This window comes from Corticium candelabrum, chromosome 6 (assembly GCF_963422355.1).
Source record: "Corticium candelabrum chromosome 6, ooCorCand1.1, whole genome shotgun sequence".
In the NCBI taxonomy this organism is placed as follows: domain Eukaryota; kingdom Metazoa; phylum Porifera; class Homoscleromorpha; order Homosclerophorida; family Plakinidae; genus Corticium; species Corticium candelabrum.
This window is the reverse complement of record NC_085090.1, coordinates 7,130,118-7,150,117: the sequence shown is the minus strand read 5'-3', so window position 1 is coordinate 7,150,117 and position 20,000 is coordinate 7,130,118. Positions and strand designations below refer to the sequence as shown.

Here is a 20,000-nt window from a genome sequence, read left to right as displayed (position 1 = left end):
ATATATATATATGATCAGTTACACTCACTTCACTTGCAGTAACAAATTTTCAATAATTTGGTACATGTTTGTTCTATCATATTGTAGCACATCTCTGAGTTGAAGCAGTTGATTTCAAAATGTCAGGACACGATCAAAAACTCAAGTGAAGAGCTTCAAGTCGCCATCGAAGTCAATTTTAGAGCAACTGTTGCAGAGTTGAAGCAATTGGTTGACAGGCTGCAATCTGAAACGGTAAGCGAATAGATGACATGAGTGTGTGGTTTGTTCAACAGTTGTGTTGTGATCTGTTGATTGAAGGGAGATTCAGCTATTGCTAGGGCAATAACGTTTGCAAAGAATGGTGAGAAGTGTTTTGCGAGTGAAGTGCATGCTTTGCATTCTAAGATGAGGTGAGTGTGTGTGTGTGTGTGTGTGTGTGTGTGTGTGTGTGTGTGTGTGTGTGTGTGTGTGTGTGTGTGTGTGTGTGTGTGTGTGTGTGTCTGTGTGTGTCTGTGTGTGTGTGTGTGTGTGTGTGTGTGTGTGTGTGTGTATGTGTGTGTGTGTGTGTGTGTGTGTGTGTGTGTGTGTATGGCGTGCTGTTGGGGTGGTACAGAAAGTATCCATACAGTTTTCTGTCTCATAATCACTTGCTTATCTTTTCCTTCCCTGTTTGTTCATTTGTCTCCATTTTGCCTTTGTGACATTCTATAAATCTTTACATTTTCTTACTGTCTGTTTGGTTTACAGAAATCTGTACATGCAAAGACGTGGCAGCATGTTTATTCTCACTGAGTGTGAAATTGTTGAAGAGAAGAGGATCAAGAAAGCCGACAAGCGACTGTCTGCTTTGCAGCATTCGTTTCGGTTGGCAGTGTACCCGTCTCTAGTGCAAGTAAGTCAAATTCTTGTCAATTAAAACGCTCGTGTTGACTCTCATTGATTGACAGGGAGCTGGCAATGCAAACTCGAATGTTGACGCTTTGCTGCAGAAGAGTCAGGAATTAGAAGACACAAAAAAGAGAATAGAGGAAGCGGAGAACCTTAATAGCAGGATGCTCAGTAAAGTCGACAAACGAGATCGCCAATACCAAGAGAAAGAGACCGAATGCCAAGAACTCAAAGGACAAATACAAGAACTACAAGAGCGTCAACAACAACTGCAAGAACGTCTTCAAAAGGTGTGCTTGCTTGATGTCTGCATCACTGTAGTTAGTCCATTCCAGAATTGGAGGCAGTTGAGGCTTTCCTTGGATAGATCATGCTAGGAGTCATGTTACACAGGGGTGTTGTTACTGTGACAACAGAGCCAAACGTTGCTCCAGACACGGATCCTTTGGCTCCAAAAGCTCCAAGTTAACAGTGAAACTAGAAATTTAATGCGTCCCTGTGCTGGTGTCCAGTCTCTGTCAATGCCATGTCAGAGTCTGGACTCTGGGTCCTACAAGGCTACACGGAAGATGGTGGCTGAGGGTACCATAGCAGCACGTGTATGCAGTATGCCAATTGTGAAAAGAGCTCCCTGTTGCGCAGCAAGCTTCTTTGTGTATAAAGGCTTTGGCTGCAGGTACTGGGCAACAACACCGATATTTGGCTCCAAAACTGATGACCATCTGCAACCCTGATGTAGGCTCATGAAATTGACGCCATCGTAAAGCCCATCACGTGCCCGTTCCGTCTGTGGTATTTGCAAAGCTATCAGCATAAACGTCTACCTGCAGTGATATTATTTCAGCTATGAGCCATAAGAAAAGGGACTTTGTAAAAGTCACGAGACTTGACGAGTAGCGTACTCTAAACATATAGGGCTTAACCTACTTCTGGTCTGGGGACTATGGTGGCGGGTTATGTCTGCCATGCTGCAGAAATGTTCCACGCCTCTTTTGTGCGGCTCAATCATGAAGCATTAATTTCTTTATGTTGTACGTGGCAACCAAAGACAATGAACGAACAGCCAATCGTATGCACGAAACTTTCTTGAGAGAGTTTTTGTTACCAGAACAGTGTAATTTGTGTTTGCGATTGTTAGGACTTGTTGGAAATAAACAACAGAACTCACCTGTCTACAACTACTGACCTGAAATCGATTGCTTTCTTCGTTTACGTTATTTATACGGGAATCTAACGTTAACGTTACGTAACCATGAGAGATTTCATGTCCCGTATACAATAGCTCTACTTGACGACTACAGACTATTTACGGACTTTGCGGTCATGCGAAACAACAGTCACTAAGTACGATTTTAAATAAATTTTACAGGTAGCACGTCTACAAAGAAAATAGCTTGTAGATTTGTAATTCAAATTGTCGCAGACCGTACGTGGTGTTCAGAAGGTTCATAGTTGTGGAAGAGACGGTGTAAACACAACTTCAATTACTAGTTTAGCCTACATGGTTGCTCTAATGAGCTACTATGGCATTTCTAAGCGGATGCAGGAAGTTAATGTGGAAAATATGCACGTCAGGGGTGTACTTGGCGCATTTAATGGGTCGGTTTTTCAGTGTTTAGTGGACTTCCACTGAATACCGGTGTATTCTAATTATTTTACTTATTAATTACCAGGTCTATTGGAAGACGTTGGTAATGTATAACATTACACATTATGCATCAAGTAGTGTTGGAGTCTAGATCTGCTTACATCGACCTTGCTATGTCTGGAACATGCGACCCAGACCAGAACTTTGCAGTTACAGCTTCTACATCTAAGGATGCCGTTGCCATGGTAATTGTACCAATTGTGGCACCAGAATCTAAAATTGTGGCATCAGGCCTGGCATAGGAGTCAGACACATGGCATTCATGGCTAACTTTGACTATAGGAGTTGGAGATATAGACACTGACGCTGGAATGGAAATGAATCTTATTCCAGTGTCAGCGTCGGTGTCAGCATCAACATCAAAGGATGCCGTGTGCGTCAAGGCGGTGTCCTTGATGTTGATGGTCAGCTGAGCGTTAGCATCAATACTGTGAACCGGGCTTTAGGAACACCGTCTAGAGCAGTTTGGTTTGCTTGACTTAACCGACTTTTTGAGTTTTGGACTTGGTCAATAATTGTCTGACAGCACTATGGCAACACTGCTGTCGGCTGGTGTAAATAGTGCATGCAGATTGATCATATGCAGTAAGAGTGGACCTCTGACTGAATTTTGTCGGTTTGTTCGCCCCTCTTGAACTCCATAAGTAAGGTCTTGACGTGAGCAAGCTAACAGCTTTGCAAAATTTGTTAATGAGCTGTCACTGTCTCTGTCTCTAGTTGATTCCATGTCGTCTTCATTTTCAATAAGGTACGAGTGCCCCAGTGTAAACAGAATGTAGAAAATGGAGATACTAGCAGTTGATATGTCCTTTTGTAAAATGATCGTGGGAATGTTGGTCAGTAATACACCTCTAAAACACACATTATAACTGCCTGCAATTCTGGAGTATACTTTAGTGCTACCTTATGAATTGATTGTGTGTGATATAGTTGGAGGACGAATGCACTGCTCTGCAGGATGTGGTTAGCAAGACTGCTGCTGCTGATTCTCTTGCAACAGTAGATTGGTGCAAAATAGAGCCTGGAGATGTCAGTATGAAAGCATGTGATACAATAACAGATGCGACGTTGATTGGAACGAATGCTCAGGCGGGTGGTGAGTCCCTAGATGCTCTCGTCGTGTTGTCAACAGGCAATTTAGATCAGACGAAGAGTCCAGTGGATGAACAAGATGTGAAGAAGATGGAGGAGTCGGTGGGGTTTGCTGCTGGTAGTTTGGAAGGGCAGCCGAGTGTGATTCCACGGCAGCTGGCGGATGGGGGAGCCTCAGTGACGTCTTTAGTTAGTCAAAGTTTCTCCGGTCTGAATGTGCCGCTCGGTGATCTCAAGTTGGCCTGTCAGTGTTTGGCAGTTGCAACGAATTTCTATAGAAATTCTGCGAGGTAAGTAGGGAAGGGATCGTAGCTAATGACAGATGTAATCGCATTTTGTGGAGAAAGATGGAGGCTTGACTTAGACAGATGCAGGGCGAGTAGAAGTCAGACAGGCAATGGGTAAATGAGCTAGTGGGTAGATGGATGTACTGACTTTGTAAGAAAATGATGAATGTTGATGTGAGCGCAAGACACAAGGCATGTATGCTGGTTGGTAGGCAAGTGTGTGTGTGAGTTGATGGACGGACAGACAGGCAGACAGACTAGACAGACAGACTGACGGACAGACAGACAAACAAATAGACAGACAGACAGACAGACAAATGGACAGAGAGACAGACAGAGAGACAGACAGATAGTTCATTCTCATACAGACTTTAGTAGTACACATGCTAGGATTTTTTGAAAGCAAACCAGTCCTTGCAAACAACAAAGTCATAGATTAACTAATGGACTTGGCCTTGAATGTTCAAATAAATCAAATAATAGACCATCTAGAGCAGACGTTGATACACGAAAATGAGTTGACGAAGAAAAGGCGACAAATGACAATCCAACTGTGAGACGAAGGCGGACGCCGAGCTTAGAGGGCAGAGAAAAGGTGCATACACAACCTTGACTCACAGCAGACGCCAACTGAAACCACAAGAAGATGATGGGACAAATAAATGACGACCAGACACCATCCAGCTGTGACACGAAGGCGGACACTAAGCTCAGAAATCGGGAAAAGATGCATGCACAACCTTGACCCACCAGCTGACAGAGACATAAGCCACAAGAAGGAAAGTGAAGACAGACCACCAACAAAAGAGATGACATTGAAGACACGTGGACACGAATGACAAAGAAAGGGGGGCTCGATGGGCAACAATGTTCCTTGGGGCGGTAGCAGTTGAAGCCGCACACATTGCCTTGAAATTCTTGCTCTCTTGGTCTTCTGGCGAACTTTTTCCGGCCCAATACGAAGTAGAAGACAACGCTACCAACATCAGGGAACAGACAGACGGACAGACAGATCGACTAACTGACTGTCAGACAGACAGATTGACTGACTGGCTGACAGGCAGATAGATGGACAGACACACAGACGGATGCACAGACAGACAGACAGACAGTTTATTTTAGATAGACAGACAGACAGACAGACAAACAGATTGACAGATGGCCAGACAGACAAATACTTTATTTTCATGCAGATTCTACTTGTACATATGTCAGGATTTTTGAATACAAACCAGTCCTTGCAACCAGCGAAGTCATTAACTAATGGACTTGACCTTGAATGTGACAGACAGACAGACAGACAGACAGACAGACAGACAGACAGACCTGTTGGAGGAAAGTCCAACACATACCAACTAAAAGCTATTTTTCGTAAATTTCTCGCGTTTCAGTGGGATCAGTTGGTTCAGTTGAGCAAACCTTCAGAATCTCGTTCATCTTCAAATTCAAGTCACTCTCAGGACTCTCTCACGAAGCAAGCTGCCTTGAGACTTGTGAAATGTGGCGAATTATCACGAGCAGCTCGCGTTTTGACGAGCTCTGGTCTAGCCCCGATAACGGATGACACAATTTCACGGCTATCTACAAAGCATCCATCTCGATTCATTGATGTAGATTTTCACTCACAAGAAGACCCACACAGCATCAACATCACATCTTCCCAAGTATCAGCAGCAGTTTTGTCGTCTCCCAGAGGCTCAAGCCCTGGGCCTTCTGGCTGGAGATATGAACATCTGCGAGCACTACTACCGAATGCAGCTACTGTGAGGGGCCTCGGTTATGTGTGTTCTCTGATTGCCAAGGGCACACTGCCTGCAGTTGCAGTAAGACTCTTGACGGCAGCTCGTCTTATAGCATTGCCCAAGCCAAACGGTGATGTTCGTCCTGTAGCTATAGGAGAATGCCTGAGGAGACTGACTGCGCGCACTATTTGCAGCCTAAAGAGGAATGAATTTTCTGAATTTTTCTCTCCAGTCCAATATGGGGTGGCCACTGCGGGTGGGTCAGAGTTGCTGGTGCATCAAATCCAACTATTACTTGAGAGCAACGAGGATTGGGTAGTGTTAAAAACGGATGTCAGGAATGCCTTTAATTCAATCAACAGGAATCACATGATCAACCAAGTATTTGCATCTTTTCCGGACATAGCATTTCATGTGTTTAAGATGTATTCAGGTTTTGGTGATCTGATTGTGTCAAAAGGCTCCTCTACTGTAAAAATATCGTCACAGGAAGGAGTTCATCAAGGAGATCCTTTGGGACCTGTGTTATTTTCCATTGCAATACATCCTCTTCTATTGAAGTTACAGTCTAATCAAGCAGGGATCATGGTATTGGCTTACCTGGATGATATATTTCTTCTTGGTCCACCAAATGAAGCAATGGTGGCCTTTGAGAATCTGAGGTCTGATTTCTCCAGTATTGGTTTAGAAATATCAAGCAGCAAGTGTGAGGTCTTTTCGTCATCCTCAGGCATCAAACTTCTCGGAGATCAAATTTCATCTATTCCGACTACATCCACGGGAACTACAATCCTTGGGGTTCCTATTGGCTGCCCATCATTTATTCAGTCCCACTGTTCATCATTTGCTGACTCTGGAAACCTTTTGTGTGACCAACTGGTCGAGCTTGAGGATCCACAGAGTGCGATGCTTTTACTTAGGCATTGCCATGTTCCTAGAATGACACACTTGGCAAGGTCAGTAGCACCAAAGTACCTCATCGAAGCAGCTTCACTGCATGATCATCTGACAAGAGAGTCATTTTCAAAAATACTGAACTGTGGTCCAATTCCAAACGACAGGTGGTTTCAAGCGACACTACCGATTAAAAATGGAGGTTTTGGGATGACATCCATTACAGAGATATGTCAAATAGCCTTTATATCTAGCTGGGCTAATGCACTGTCGACATTACCGATTCGATTCCCAGCTATGGAGAATCAAATTAATGAAATCATTTTTGGAGATGGTGCAGATGGTTCTATTAGATCCGAGTTACTTCGAGCAATTCCTCCTGGCAAGATTTTTACTGACTTGCTAGAGGACACTAAGAGACTACAACAAAAATTAACTCGTCAACACATGTCTTTTGCTACTGCCCACATGGTAGAAAACACTGCTTCGCCCAGAGATGCGGCTCGCCTTCGCTCTCTAGGTGGAAAAGGTGCTGGCTCCTGGCTTAACACGATTCCAGAATCAGCAAAATTCGCACTCTCACCTTACGAATTCCGTTTGGCGTGTTTGCTGAGATTGGGTCTATCTTTGCCGGCTGTCAGATGGATTGAGCAGTGTGATTGTGGAACTGCATTAGACGAAATGGGATACCACTTGCTGACTTGTAAGAAGGGTGGTGGGCCTGTTTGGTCACACGATTCGATAGTAAGTGAATGGGATGACTGTTTGCGGCAGCTGCAGATTCACCACAAAAAGGAACCGAGGGACAGATACAATGATAGCAACAACAGACCGGACATCGCTGTCTTTGATGTTGGCTCTGGTGCCAATGTGGAACTAGATGTAGCCCTTTCACATCCATGGGCATCGGACATTGTGAGTCAGGCTGCTGAGAAAGACGGGGCAGCAGCAGCAAGAAGAGAGGACAGGAAGACAAAAAAATACAGTGAGCTAAAGCTCGCTGGAATGTCTTCAATGAGATTTGTTCCCCTCGTCATGGAACACTTTGGTCGCTGGGGTGAAGAAGCCACAAAGTATCTACAGGAACTATCTCGCCGATCATGTGATGATGCTGGCAACAATAACTGCAATGAGTTTATGTGCTTTTGGCGAAAGCGGTTTTCAATAACACTACAGCGGTGCAATGCAAAGACAATAGCAAAAAAAATTTCTATTCTTACCTTTAATAGTTGTAACACTGTAGATGACTTTGTCACACAATTTTACATACATTAGGTATAGATAACAGTATAGTTGTAGTGGCCGCATAGAGCCTGCTTAAACTCACCTTCTCTTCATTAGCCTGTAGTAGTGTTCATGTTTGAAATATATGAGGATTGACAGACCTACAGACAGACAGACAGACAGACCTACAGACAGACAGACACACATGTACAGACTGACTGAAGAAAGGCAAACAGACAGACATACAACACAGACAGACACCGAGACAGTAAGCTAAGCACAGTTACCCACGGCGAGACTCTCAAGAATGTACAGTTCAACAGAAAGACAGACGAGTATATTGAACATTACCTAAGATGGTCACTTGTTTACTCCACTCTCTGTTTGTCTTTTCCACTGGCTGCCTGCACATACAATTACTCCGTGAAGAGCAACTATGCTGTATAGTGTTACAGTGTCAGACATGATTGTGACAAGCGACTCATAATCCTTTATACTAGACTACTTGTTGGGTCTGTCTGACAGACTGAAACGGACACGCACTGTATACTTGTAAATTGGCTTGAATATGAATAAAGCAAGGAAGTGGCATTTACACTAAATGTGTATATTCATTTTTATCTCTTCTTTGCTCTCATGCAGGACTCTCAGAGCCAAAGGTGTCGACCCACTGACACGTCATTTGTCTAGTGCTAGCGTCTCATCTGCAGTTTCTGACATTAGCGATATGGAGACCTCTCGCAGTGGTGAGCTGGCCAGATCACCAGACATGCCATATCGTCCATGGCCGATGCCCGAGGACGAGCCTCTTCTCAGTATGTTTGATGTTTCGTTCTCGGAAGGCACCGACTTTGGCACGGAGTTGAGGAAGCTAACAGACATCGTTCAGTCGTTTAATGTGTCGTCTCTGTATGAAGCTATTAAAGCAACAGGTTTGTGTGTGTGTGTGTGTGTGTGTGTGTGTGTGTGTGTGTGTGTGTGTGTGTGTGTGTGTGTGTGTGTGTGTGTGTGTGTGTGTATGTGCATGCGTGTGTGTGTGTGTGTGCGCGTGTGTGTGTGTGTGTGTGTGTGTGTGTGTGTGTGTGTGTGTGTGTGTGTGTGTGTGTGTGTGTGTGTGTGTGTGTGTGTGTGTGTGTGTGTGTGTGTGTGTGTGTGTGTGTGTGGTTTCTATGTGCTGTGCACAGGCGTAGTGTGGTCCTTCAGTTTGGGGGGCTAATAAATTAGATGGAAACCACGCTCATTTTTAACTGTTTACTTTCTTGCTAACAGTTTGTAGACATAGAAGTAAAGAGTATTGATTTCAGGTTACAAATATACTGCAGGACTGAGTCCCATTAGTGTCTGTAAAGGAGTGGAACTGAAACACTGCTACAGACCAGGGGTGTTGTTACCAGGGCAATGAAGCCAAACTTGGCTCCAACCACGGATCCTTTGCCTCTGAAAACTCCAAGTTAACAGTGAAACTAAAAATTAATGAGTTGCTTTTCCGGTGTCCAGTCTTTGAATAATGCCATTGTTAGACTGGACTCCAACTCCTGCCAGTATGGGAATTATACTATCAATGGTCTGCCTATACAAGGCTACTAGGAAGATCAAAGTCTATATATACGGCACTGCAGAAGATGACGGCTGAGCGTATCATTGCAGCACATGGCGATGGAAGTTCTGGTCCATGTATGTGGGCATGGGTTCAAATCTCACTCTTAATACCATGTACTATTGGGTTCTTGATTAGCGAGTGGCAATCTACCTGATACACAACTGTATTCATTTAATAGCCTTTAGGCCAATCCTTACACTAATCGATATACAGTATTTGTATGTGTCCTTCCCATAGGAGTGGCCAACACAATACAGCAACATCTAGTATTCCCTTTCTCAATTCAAAGAACTGTCTAACCCTACAACAATTCATAATAACATCTTACTGGAGCTGCAGTGCAGCAACAGACAGCCTCGTGAGACATACAAGGCGGTTGTGTGAAGCTATCACAGATGTTTTGATTGTAATGGTAGTAAGCGTCAAAAGGCATGTAGCATACCGTATCATGCGTTTGTCAAATTGTTTTAATACTTTTTTGTTACTGTACTCAGTCTCTGGGGCTCGAGTTGTGCCACCTTGCTGGGTGTGTACGCAGTATGCCAGTTGTGGGGAGAGCTGACCCTAGTGCTGCACATCAAGCCTCTGGGTCTCCAAGGGCTTTGGCTCCAGTTGTACAGGGCAGCAACACCTAAATTTTGCTCCAAAAATTGATGACCACCTGCAACCCTGAAGTTTTAGCCAAAGACTTTTTCAAGGCTTGCTGCAATCGTCAAATTAGATGGCATCTCGATGACAATAGAATCTCTAGAATATTAATTCAGTGCAAACCGGCGTTGACAAATTTTAGCATTTTGCATAATGTAGCGAGCATAGGTCTAGCTAGTTAGCTAGAATAACCTGAGCACAAAGTGGAGAAAGTGCGAGTGCATGCAAAACCATTTCTTTTTCTGGTCAATCGGGTGGTCGACCTTAGACTTACTTGCAAAATAATTGATGGATAGACTTCTGCCTTTTGATGAGTTCTTCTTTGACTCTGTAGCAAACGTCTTAACAAGTGATGGGCATGCGCACTTCAAGTGTTCATGACTTCTCGACACTGTTTATATATCATACTGAAATGATAATGTGTATTATCAAAGAGATCTATAGTCAACGTTGTCATCAGCATTACATACTACTCTAAGACTAAGTGGACTGTTTAGTAACTTAGAGTTCTGCTTGAACCGGAGTGAAACGCCCAAAATATTTGGGGGGCTTTAGCCTCCCCCCATGCCTGTGTGCTGTGTGTGGTGTACATTGCGTTGAATGTGTTTTGTAGTCAGGAGGTTGTGACAATTTCATATTTCAACTTTTGTTTTTTGTTCGGGTATTTCATCTGCTTGCATTTGATAACTAATAATTACCCAGGCAAAGAAGGGTAAATCAGCTAGTCTAATAATATATCTGAGATGCAGTGTTTCCGCTGGCTGATCGCCAAATAGCCAAATGCTACAGACAGATGTTGCTGGCAATAAAATGGCAATGCCTCCTCGCCAATTTGGCTAGCTGTTACAGTGTACCGTGTACGCCTTTGTTCGGATCAGACCTTGCAAGCATAGTTGTTACAGAGCGCTAAGAGTGGCAATTAGCGCAGCGCATTGGAGCTCCATTGAAAGGCTTATCTATTTCACATGCTCTAGCTATGTTATGCACACTGCAGGTGCACTCTCTTTGCGTATTTTACAGCTTCTTTAATTAGCGTTGAAATATAGAAATGAGGTTGGGAAGACGCCAGTGAGTAAGTAAAGCGGAAGCAGACCAAGGGTAGAAACTACGAGAAGGATCATGATGACCTCAACAATCCTGGCTGGTATATATATATATATATATATATATATATATATATATATATATATACAGAAGTGCCGAAACTTTAAGACTGATTTTGACAGAGTTTTTATATTTTGGTATAACTAGCCAGAAAGGATGGTACTGAACGCTTGAAGTCTGCTTTGTGGACTCAGTCTTACCAAAGTCACGTTTCTTTGAGCACTACATTTGTCAGATTTACTACTACATTTGTTGTGACAATTTTGATGAATGCTGCCTGTTTGTTAGACCAGGTTAATTAAACTTGAATCAATAGTAACGTCACTGTTGTCTTTTAAGCCCTGTTGACATTGGCAACTGGATTGCGAACCGATCGCGATAACCAATTCACATTGGCAGGTGGTTTTGGCTGAATCCAATTAGAAGTAGTGGGCATTACCTCCACATAGCTATGTGTGTAGTCGGAACATCTAACTCTTCTTGCGCATCTTTGTTCTCACTCACCTTGCATCACTGTATCGACACTTTCCATAAGCAAAGAATCCACACATACACATCGGTCATCAGTCACGTGATACCAAAAATGAGGCAGAGGTGGCGTTTACTAAGTGCAGTGTGGATGCTCGCTATCCCGATCCCGATCCAATTTGGTAGAGTGCGGACAGGGCTTTAGATTAATTGTTAGCAGTTTGATGTTTGGGCAATTTTTCTTGACTATGAAATAAAGTACTTGGCTACAAATGAACAAACTCCTTTAGCCAAGTGGCTACTAATTGAAAATTTCCAGCGGAAACACTGTGTGATGTATGCGCAGAGGACATCTGTTTTACTACTGTGGTTATGTATACTTTCTTGTCACCAATAGAAACGAATAGCACAATAGGCCTTTTTCAACTGTAGCTAACTGGCATGATATTTTGATGTGGCAGATAGCAAGCTGAGTGTGATTGACTTTGCCGTTAATGACTTGGCTCTCTTTTGGCCAACCAGTGATCCGATGGTTTTTAAAATCGTGACAACGTCTGATCGGAAGATCTTTCTTGCTCAAGCGAGCAGTAGAAAGCTGTCATCGAGGTAGACATATGTGTGAGTTGGTTTGTATTGTTTTGTTGTTGTGATGTTGACTCTGGTGTAGGGACAAGGGTGTTACACTAATGTGTAGGCTAATTAAAGTCCCGGTTGCTCACATTGCTAAGGTACAGTACAAATAACGTGTTGCATTTTATCAAGTATGTTGGATTGTTGAGAACCTGTTGTGTCCTCACAGGACGGCAACAAATACAAGTTGGCAGGTGGGACGTATTATCACACCGTTGTCGCCGATGTGGTGGCTCGAATATCATGAAGGCTGCTCTTTAGTCTGGTAGATCTGTCGATCTCGTTTGTAACATTTTAGTGTGGGATTGCAATGATTAAATTTTATATCGTTACTTTTGTGGGGATGGCGTTGTGAGGGAAATTAAATGGGACAAAGTGTATGATGTTTTGTCGTTGCAAATGTGTTTACATTTATTTGTGATGTTTCTGTGGTTGACTTTGTGTAATTATTACTTTTGATATGTGGCAGTGCGAGTATGCACTGACACCTTTTAGCTTTATAATGGTAGAGACAATATGCTGGCTATTGGGGTCAAGTCGATAAGCAGCTCTGAACATTTGTTTGTCTTTCTTAGTAGTTGGTTTTTGTTTGGTCACGTGACTTAATAAACCACGTGCTTCATCTTTTGAATGTTCATCACTTCCAATAAGTTTCACAACCACTTCAGAAAAACTGCTGCTACTTTAACACGTAAAGATGTAATCAGCATGGATGGTACTGGTTACACACACACACACACACACACACACACACACACACACACACACACACACACACACACACACACACACACACACACACACACACACACACACATGCACGCACACACACACACACACGCGCACATGCACGCACACACACACACACACACACGCGCGCGCACATGCACACACACACACACAGACCACGTTTGTGCTCAAATTTGGTTGAATTGAAAATGGGACATAGTTGAAGGAACCTACAACTAGTAGTAGTTGTCGATGAGGGGCACAAATTTTGCCAATAAAGGCGTGGCACTGTATTGTGTTTATTCATACCATGTATGCATATAACAGCATAGCAAACAGGCAGCTAACAATAACACTGTACTATATTTATGTTTTTAGGTCTTTACATTTATATGTCATTCTGGTATATTTGCAGTTTATTTGAAAACTTCTCGGAGTCTTTCATTAGAGTCCGCAACAATTTTTACAGCTAGAAAAGTTGAGGTTTACCGCCTCCAGGCCTGGTTCTTCCATATGGGGCACATTTGATTGGGCTCTTCCAGCCTCTTCCATAAGAGTCTGGAAGGGCATGCCCCTCTTCTAACTTTTTCCAGTGCAGAGCTGGTAGAGGTTGGAAGAGAGGGGCTCTTCCAACCAGCAACAGATTTGGTAGAGTTGGCTCTTTCGACTAGAGCGGCATAACTGTAGAAGTTGGGAGAGGGGCGTGCACACGGAGCCTCTTCTGGAAGAGCCCAGTTGAACGTGCCCATGATGAGAGTTTCTTGACATACAGGTGCTTGACCAATGCTTGAGCCACTGAGAGAGTTTGACTGAGAGTTTAATTGATTGGTTCATGCATAGGGAGATAGAGGAGAGATCCTGGGGTCAGGACCTCTCCTTTTGGACAACGCGCTCTCTGCAGCTGAAATATTCAAATTGAGGGCTACTATACCTCGACGATTCTGGCAAATAGTGAATTACCTGCAGTCTTTCATTCATTGAATAAGGAAGGCTGACAGCTCGTAGGTGCATGCCTACAGAAGTATTGAAGAGAACTAGCTCAACAGTTTATTAAACTCCATGCATTCTGTCAGAATGTTTATGAGTTCTGTTTCGTTTCATTGGTTCTAAGTGCAGTACAGTACCAAGTTTCTTACTTTTTTTTTATCAAAGTGAAAGCACCTTAATAATTAATTAATTATTTATTGCTGGCTTGTCATGGTTTGCTCAATTCTAAACTTACATGATGCCTAATTATGTAATGAATATGTTAGCAAATTAATAGTAACACAATACGACAGATTCAAGTGAGTTTGTTGGTTCTGTGGATAATATCATACACAAATTTGCTGGTGCTATGGGGCGTGGCTAATGAGATCCACTTTTGAAAAATCCTGTCTCCGCGTCTGTCTTGGCGTTGTAAATTATTATTATTAAATTGGTGTGAAGTGGGTGGTTTGTTGTGCATGCTGTACACAGGAGGCGGACTGTCACATCTCACGTGCTCGCCGGTCAATCATCCAATGAGTCTCTGCTGCGTCGTCGGACCCCCACAGCAACTGTCACTGTCACGAGGGCACAGAGAGTAGGTAAGATGACTTCTCTTGTGCTTTGGCTGCAGCGGCTCTGGGTCGTTTTCGTCGTCGCGTGTCTAGGTGAGAAGGATGCAGTTGTCGTGGATATTTAGCGAAAATTTTGACGCAAGTCATTTGGCGGTCTAAAGCACGCTAGCAGCTTTTCTTGATTTATTGGCGCGTCGACTTACTTGATTCTCGTACTAACGTGTATCGCCGGAACTCGCTAGACTGCATGCAAATCTGTGGTTTACGGCATTTGAATATTTGCACTATTCGCTGTTGCTTGGTGAGAGAGACAAGAAGTTCTTGTATATACCACGTAAATTACGCCAAACTTATTTCAAAGACGAGCTCTCTTTAGATGCATTGGCCGGCTTATCCGCCATTGAACAATCACTTCGTCATATTTCTGTACGGTATAAATAGTTACGAATCGAGTTTGTGGTAGTCCTCAATGTATCTGGACTGTGTCTAACTATGAAGATCTTGTTGTTCTAGCCGTCGACAAGTTGAAGGCAGGAGCTCGACAAAGTTAGTTTTAACCCACTTGTCTGTCGTCGTGTGTGTGTGTGTGTGTGTGTGTGTGTGTGTGTGTGTGTGTGTGTGTGTGTGTGTGTGTGTGTGTGTGTGTGTGTGTGTGTGTGTGTGTGTGTGTGTGTGTGTGTGTGTGTGTGTGTGTGTGTGTGTGTGTGTGTGTGGTGTGTGTGTGTGTGTGTGTCTGTCTGTCTGTCTGTCTGTCTGTCTGTCTGTCTGTCTGTTTGTGTCTGTGTGTGCCTGTCTGTCTGTCTGTGTGTGCCTGTGTCTGTCTGTCTGTCTGTGTGTGCCTGTGTCTGTCTGTCTGTCTGTGTGTGCCTGTGTCTGTCTGTCTGTCTGTGTGTGCCTGTGTCTGTCTGTCTGTCTGTCTGTCTGCGTGCGTGCGCGCGCGCGCGCGCGCGTGTGTCACGTCTTAGAATCTCTAGACACTGACCTCTAAAGGAGATACTGTCATTCCAGGTTTATGTCCGAGAACACAAAAATTTCGAGCAAGGCCTAGGCGACATGCAGCAAGGCAACACCCTCTTTCAATGGAGGAGACACCGGGGGAACACAAAATGCCTTTAAACCGGTCCGACTTCGGATTTCGATCCAGGAAATGGTTAGACCGTTTACGTTTCTACACGCGTCTAACATTTTAATTAAGAGCGGCCACTGTATACGAGATGTCTGTCTAGGCTATTACATGTATCTCAAAGCAAAAGGATCAAGTGGTCGCATAGCTCGACTTGAGTCTCCGACCTTTATGAGTTCGCCGTCGGGCGATGGATGTAATATTACGTTCGCCTACCACATGTATGGAGCTAGCATGGGTACGCTTAATGTGAGCGTCGTGGAGAGCGGCAGCGGCGCGGAAACGGTCATCTGGAGTAGGTCTGGTAATCAGGGCAACAGGTGGTACCGGAGTACTGTCGCTATCCCGTCGACTCTGTCTGGGAAATTCAAGGTATTGCATGTGGCTGTACGTTTTTTTTATTTTTGATGTTTTGTGGTGTTGATTGTTTGTTTGTTTTATTCTGTTTTCGTGTAGTTTGTGTTTACTGGGATGGTCGGTGTGTCGGTTACGTCCGATATGGCGATAGATACCATCGATTTTGGCAGTGATTGTTGCAAACGTCTTCCAATTTTTCTCGCTTCGCGAAAATTCGAGCTACAAGAGTAAACGTGTCCGGAAACACGAGCGGGGTGCCATGCCCAAACGATGCGCCCATGAACGGTTTAGCAATTAATTTTCTAGCAAGTGGCATGACTGTAAAGTGTGCAGCATGCAGCTGCATGCAGCTGCATGTTTCGTAACCAAAAGTCAGCAGCCAAGGAGTTAGCACTTTAGTGCTACTTCATTGTGTAATGAATGTGCCAGCAAATTAAGTGCAACATACATACAGATTAAAGTGAGTTTGCGGTTTCTGTACATCACATAGTCCTGGGACACAGATTTGGTGGTGCTATGGGGGGAGGGGCGGGGCGGTGCGTGCGGGGCGGTGCGATGCTAATGAGACCATTGAACACACCCACTTTTGAAAAATCCGGTATCCGCGCTTGTGACTTGGCATTGTATTATTGATGCGAAGTGGGTGGTTTGTTGTGCATGCTGTACACAGGATGTGGACGGTCTCATCTCACGTGCTCGCCAGTTCGTCATCCAATGAGTCGCTGCTTGCGATTCACACGACGTTGTGGGTGTCCACCCCCACGTGTATCATTCATCGACTGTCACGAGGGCGCAGAGAGAAGGCGAGATGGCGTCTCTCGCAATTTGGCTGCAACGGCTCTGGGTCGTCGTTGTCGTGAGTCTAGGTGAGAAGTATGTAAATGTGGTGACGCGAATCGTCATTAGGCGGTTTAAAGCACGCTAGCAGTCAACTGACGCGCAATGTGGTTAATGCACCAATTGAAGTCGCCTGTTTTGTTTCATTGGCGCGTCGATTTACGTGATTCTCGCCCTAATTTCTGTATGGGGTCCGGAACTCGCTAGACTGCAATGCATTTCGGTGGTTTACGGCATTTGAATATTTGCACTGCGTTCTTGAGAGAGACAAGAAGTTCGTGTACCTTCTAGATCGCGCCGAAATTCGTTTCAAAGAAGAGCTTTCTCTTGGTGCATTTAGCCATTGAACAATCACTACGTCATATTTCTGTACCTATATAGTTATGGATCGAGTTTGTGGTAGTCCCTAAAATGTCACTCGATTGTGTCTAACTACGAAAATCCTTTTGTTCTAGCTGTCGACAAATTGAAGGCAGGAGCTCAACAAAGTTAGTTTCAACCGGCTTGTCTGTCACGTGTGTGTGTGTGTGTGTGTGTGTGTGTGTGTGTGTGTGTGTGTGTGTGTGTTTGTGTGTGTGTGTGTGTGTGTGTGTGTGTGTTTGTGTGTGTGTGTGTGTGTGTGTGTGTGTGTGTGTGTCGTGCGATAGCTCAGTTGTTTAGAGAGTCATCTTATGGAGTGGTTACATCCGGGAACTTGTAGGGTTGCATGTTTAATTCACAGTGATGGCGAGCTATGGCATAATTTCCTTAGGCAAGAAACTTACACACAATTGTCTCTCTCGACTCAGGAGTATAAATGAGCATCTGGTCTTTGACTGGGGTGGCAAAGGCCTCCGACTCCGACAAAGTCCATCAGCCACTTGGGTCGGGTGCCCACGCCACAGTTGGCGTCACAGTCGGTGCTCCTGCGAGCATCTGGCCAGGCTCCAGGAGATTGCTTAGCATGGCCCATATCTCCTGCTTAGTGCACAGGAACCCAGCCATCTGGCTGGGGGCATTACCGTTTAACGGCAGCTCCTTATCCATTTGCCATTGTGTGTGTGTGTGTGTGTGTGTGTGTGTGTGTGTGTGTGTGTGCGCGCTTGTGTGTCTGTCTGTCTGTCTGTCTGTCTATCTGTGTGTGTGTGTGTGTGTGTGTGTGTGTGTGTGTGTGTGTGTGTGTGTGTGTGTGTGTGTCTGTGTGTGTGTGTCTGTGTGTGTGTGTGTGTGTGTCTGTGTGTGTGTGTGTGTGTGTGTGTGTGTGTGTGTGTGTGTGTGTGTGTGTGTGTCTGTGTCTGTGTCTGTGTGTGTGTGTGTGTGTGTGTGTGCTTGCGTTCGTGCGCGCGTGCGTGCGTGTCTGTAGAGATCCGCTACGTCCCTTTGTCACTCTTAGCTTCGTGTCCGTTGACACAAAATTTCGAGCAAGGTCTAGGCGACATGCAGCAAGGCAATACTCTCTTTCAATGGAGGAGAAACCGGGGTAGCACACGAAGCAGTGGAACCGGTCCGACCTCGGATTTCGATCCAGGAAATGGTGAGACACACGTCTAAAATTGAAGAGCGGCCACTGTACGAGGCGTGACTGTCTATCTAGGCTATTACATGTATCTCGAAGCGACAGGATCGAGTGGTCGGATAGCTCGACTTGAGTCTCCGATGTTTACGCCTTCGTTGTCGGGCGAGGCGTGTGATATTACGTTTGCCTATCACATGTATGGAGCCAGAATGGGTACGCTTAATGTGAGCGCAGTCGAGAGCAATAGCGGCGCGGAAACGGTCATCTGGAGTAGGTCTGGTAATCAGGGCAACAGGTGGTACCGGACGACTGTCGCTGTCCCGTCTTTGTCTGGCCAGTTCAAGGTATTGCATGTGGTTGATTCTTTTTGATTTTGATATTTTGTGTTGTTGATTGTTTGTTTGTTTTCGTGTAGTTTGTGTTTACTGGGATGGTTGGTGTGTCGTATACGTCTGATATGGCGATAGATACCATCGATTTTGGCAGTGGTTGCTGCAAACGTAAGTTGATGGAGTTTTTTTTGTTGTGTTGTGACTGCGCTATGTTCTTGACGTTTTACGTCATGATCGTTGTCTGGTTGTCTAACGTTGTCTATTGATTTGTTTCACTTTATCTAGTTTATTTGTTTGTTATTTGGTTTTGGTGAATAGCTAGGCAACTAGTGTGGGGAACTTGGTGTACTGTAAGGACGTGTGACTTTACTATGCTAGTGCCTTAGAATTGCGGACAACCGAGGGACAGAGGGACCGACTGACCGACCGACCGACACAGGCAGGCAGACAGATAGACAGACGGATGGACGGACGGATAGACGGACGGATAGACGGACGGACGGACGGACAGGCAGACAGACAGACAGACAGACACACTAGGTCAACAGACATTTGGACGCAGTGACAGATGAGCTGGGAACGAGCACAACAAACCAAGAAACGAAGTACCCACGAACAAGAGCAACATACACATTATGGTATCATGACGCTCAAGTCTTTTGTGCATTTGAAGGTACATACCAGTGCAAGCCTCACACGCTTGACTTCGAATCATCACTCGGAGACTACAGCAATATCGCAATGCCACTTAAATGGACCATACAAACGGGACGCACGCCGAGCTTCAGCACAGGCCCGGACGGCGACAACAAAACAGGAAATGGTAACATAAATGCGTCACTGTGTGTCTGTCTCCTCGTTTGTCTGCCTGTTTGCTTGTCTGCCTGTTTGCTTGTCTGCCTTCCATCCTTCCCGCCTTCCTTCTTTCCTTTCTTCCTTTCTGCCTGCCTGTCTGTCTGTCTGTCTGTCTGTCTGTCTGTCTGTCTGTCGGTCTGTCTGTCTATTTGATCTGTCAGTCTGCCTGCCTGTCGGTCGGCCGGTCATTTCATCGATCGGTCGGTCCGTCGGTCGGTCCGTCAGTCGGTCGGTCCGTCGGTCGGTCCATCTGTCGGTCGGTCCGTCCGTTGGTCGATTCATTGGTCGGCCGTCCGTTGGTCGGTCGGTCCGTCTGTCGGTCCGTCGGTTCGTCCGTCCGTCAGTTGGTTCGTCCGTCCGTTGGTTGGTCCGTCGGTCCGTCCGTCGGTTGGTCCGTCCTTCCGTCGGTCGGTCGGTCCGCCCGTTGGTCGGTCCGTCCGTTGGTCGGTCCGTCCGTTGGTTGGTCCGTCGGTTCCTCTGTCTGTCTGCTTGTAACACACCATGCATTTGGGGCCAAACATTAC

The 20,000-nt window shown here is 45.0% G+C and overlaps 4 protein-coding genes across 6 annotated transcripts in view; all 4 read left to right on the top strand.

The window, feature by feature from the left end:
• Positions 1-12,812, top strand: part of LOC134181308 (serine/threonine-protein kinase TBK1-like) — a 25,468-nt gene extending 12,656 nt beyond the window's left edge. The window contains exons 16-25 of one of the 2 annotated variants that reach the window (XM_062648559.1): positions 88-234; positions 301-392; positions 730-874; positions 930-1,160; positions 3,449-3,547; positions 3,608-3,900; positions 8,400-8,689; positions 12,039-12,183; positions 12,245-12,305; positions 12,377-12,812. In XM_062648559.1, coding sequence (XP_062504543.1) covers positions 88-234; positions 301-392; positions 730-874; positions 930-1,160; positions 3,449-3,547; positions 3,608-3,900; positions 8,400-8,689; positions 12,039-12,183; positions 12,245-12,305; positions 12,377-12,454 — 1,581 coding nt within the window. In that variant the 3' untranslated portion in view covers positions 12,455-12,812. Of the gene's footprint in view, positions 1-87; positions 235-300; positions 393-729; positions 875-929; positions 1,161-3,448; positions 3,901-8,399; positions 8,690-12,038; positions 12,184-12,244; positions 12,306-12,376 lie in introns of both variants that reach the window. The other variant, XM_062648558.1, reaches the window with a different exon arrangement.
• On the top strand, positions 5,249-7,808 carry LOC134181136 (uncharacterized). Its single transcript, XM_062648348.1, has one exon. The coding sequence runs from the start codon at positions 6,009-6,011 to the stop codon at positions 7,806-7,808; it is 1,800 nt and encodes a 599-aa protein (XP_062504332.1). The 5' UTR covers positions 5,249-6,008.
• Positions 12,813-14,409: 1,597 nt separating the features above from the next.
• LOC134181367 (MAM and LDL-receptor class A domain-containing protein 1-like) lies at positions 14,410-16,421 on the top strand. 2 transcript variants are annotated; one of them, XM_062648632.1, is made up of 3 exons: positions 14,410-15,023; positions 15,486-15,972; positions 16,057-16,421. In XM_062648632.1, exons 2-3 carry the CDS (start codon positions 15,625-15,627, stop codon positions 16,186-16,188), a joined length of 480 nt encoding a protein of 159 aa, XP_062504616.1. In that variant the 5' UTR covers positions 14,410-15,023; positions 15,486-15,624; the 3' UTR covers positions 16,189-16,421. The 2 variants fall into 2 exon arrangements, with proteins under 2 accessions (XP_062504616.1, XP_062504617.1); XM_062648633.1 differs by lacking the exon at positions 14,410-15,023 and having other exon boundaries at positions 15,422-15,972.
• A 333-nt stretch (positions 16,422-16,754) lies between these two features.
• LOC134180894 (MAM and LDL-receptor class A domain-containing protein 2-like) overlaps positions 16,755-20,000 on the top strand; it is a 31,674-nt gene continuing 28,428 nt past the window's right edge. The window contains exons 1-6 of the mRNA XM_062648079.1: positions 16,755-16,823; positions 17,250-17,282; positions 18,167-18,307; positions 18,368-18,633; positions 18,705-18,789; positions 19,295-19,444. Coding sequence (XP_062504063.1) covers positions 16,766-16,823; positions 17,250-17,282; positions 18,167-18,307; positions 18,368-18,633; positions 18,705-18,789; positions 19,295-19,444 — 733 coding nt within the window. The 5' untranslated portion in view covers positions 16,755-16,765. The remainder of the gene's footprint in view (positions 16,824-17,249; positions 17,283-18,166; positions 18,308-18,367; positions 18,634-18,704; positions 18,790-19,294; positions 19,445-20,000) is intronic.

Excerpts from the sequence above, each read along its gene's own strand:
- LOC134181367 (XM_062648632.1), top strand. The coding sequence starts at position 15,625 with ATGGTTAGACCGTTTACGTTTCTACACGCGTCTAACATTTTAATTAAG. Across the intron at positions 15,973-16,056 it reads CTCTGTCTGGGAAATTCAAG|TTTGTGTTTACTGGGATGGT; the intron begins GTATTGCATGTG and ends GTTTTCGTGTAG.
- LOC134181136 (XM_062648348.1), top strand. The coding sequence starts at position 6,009 with ATGATCAACCAAGTATTTGCATCTTTTCCGGACATAGCATTTCATGTG.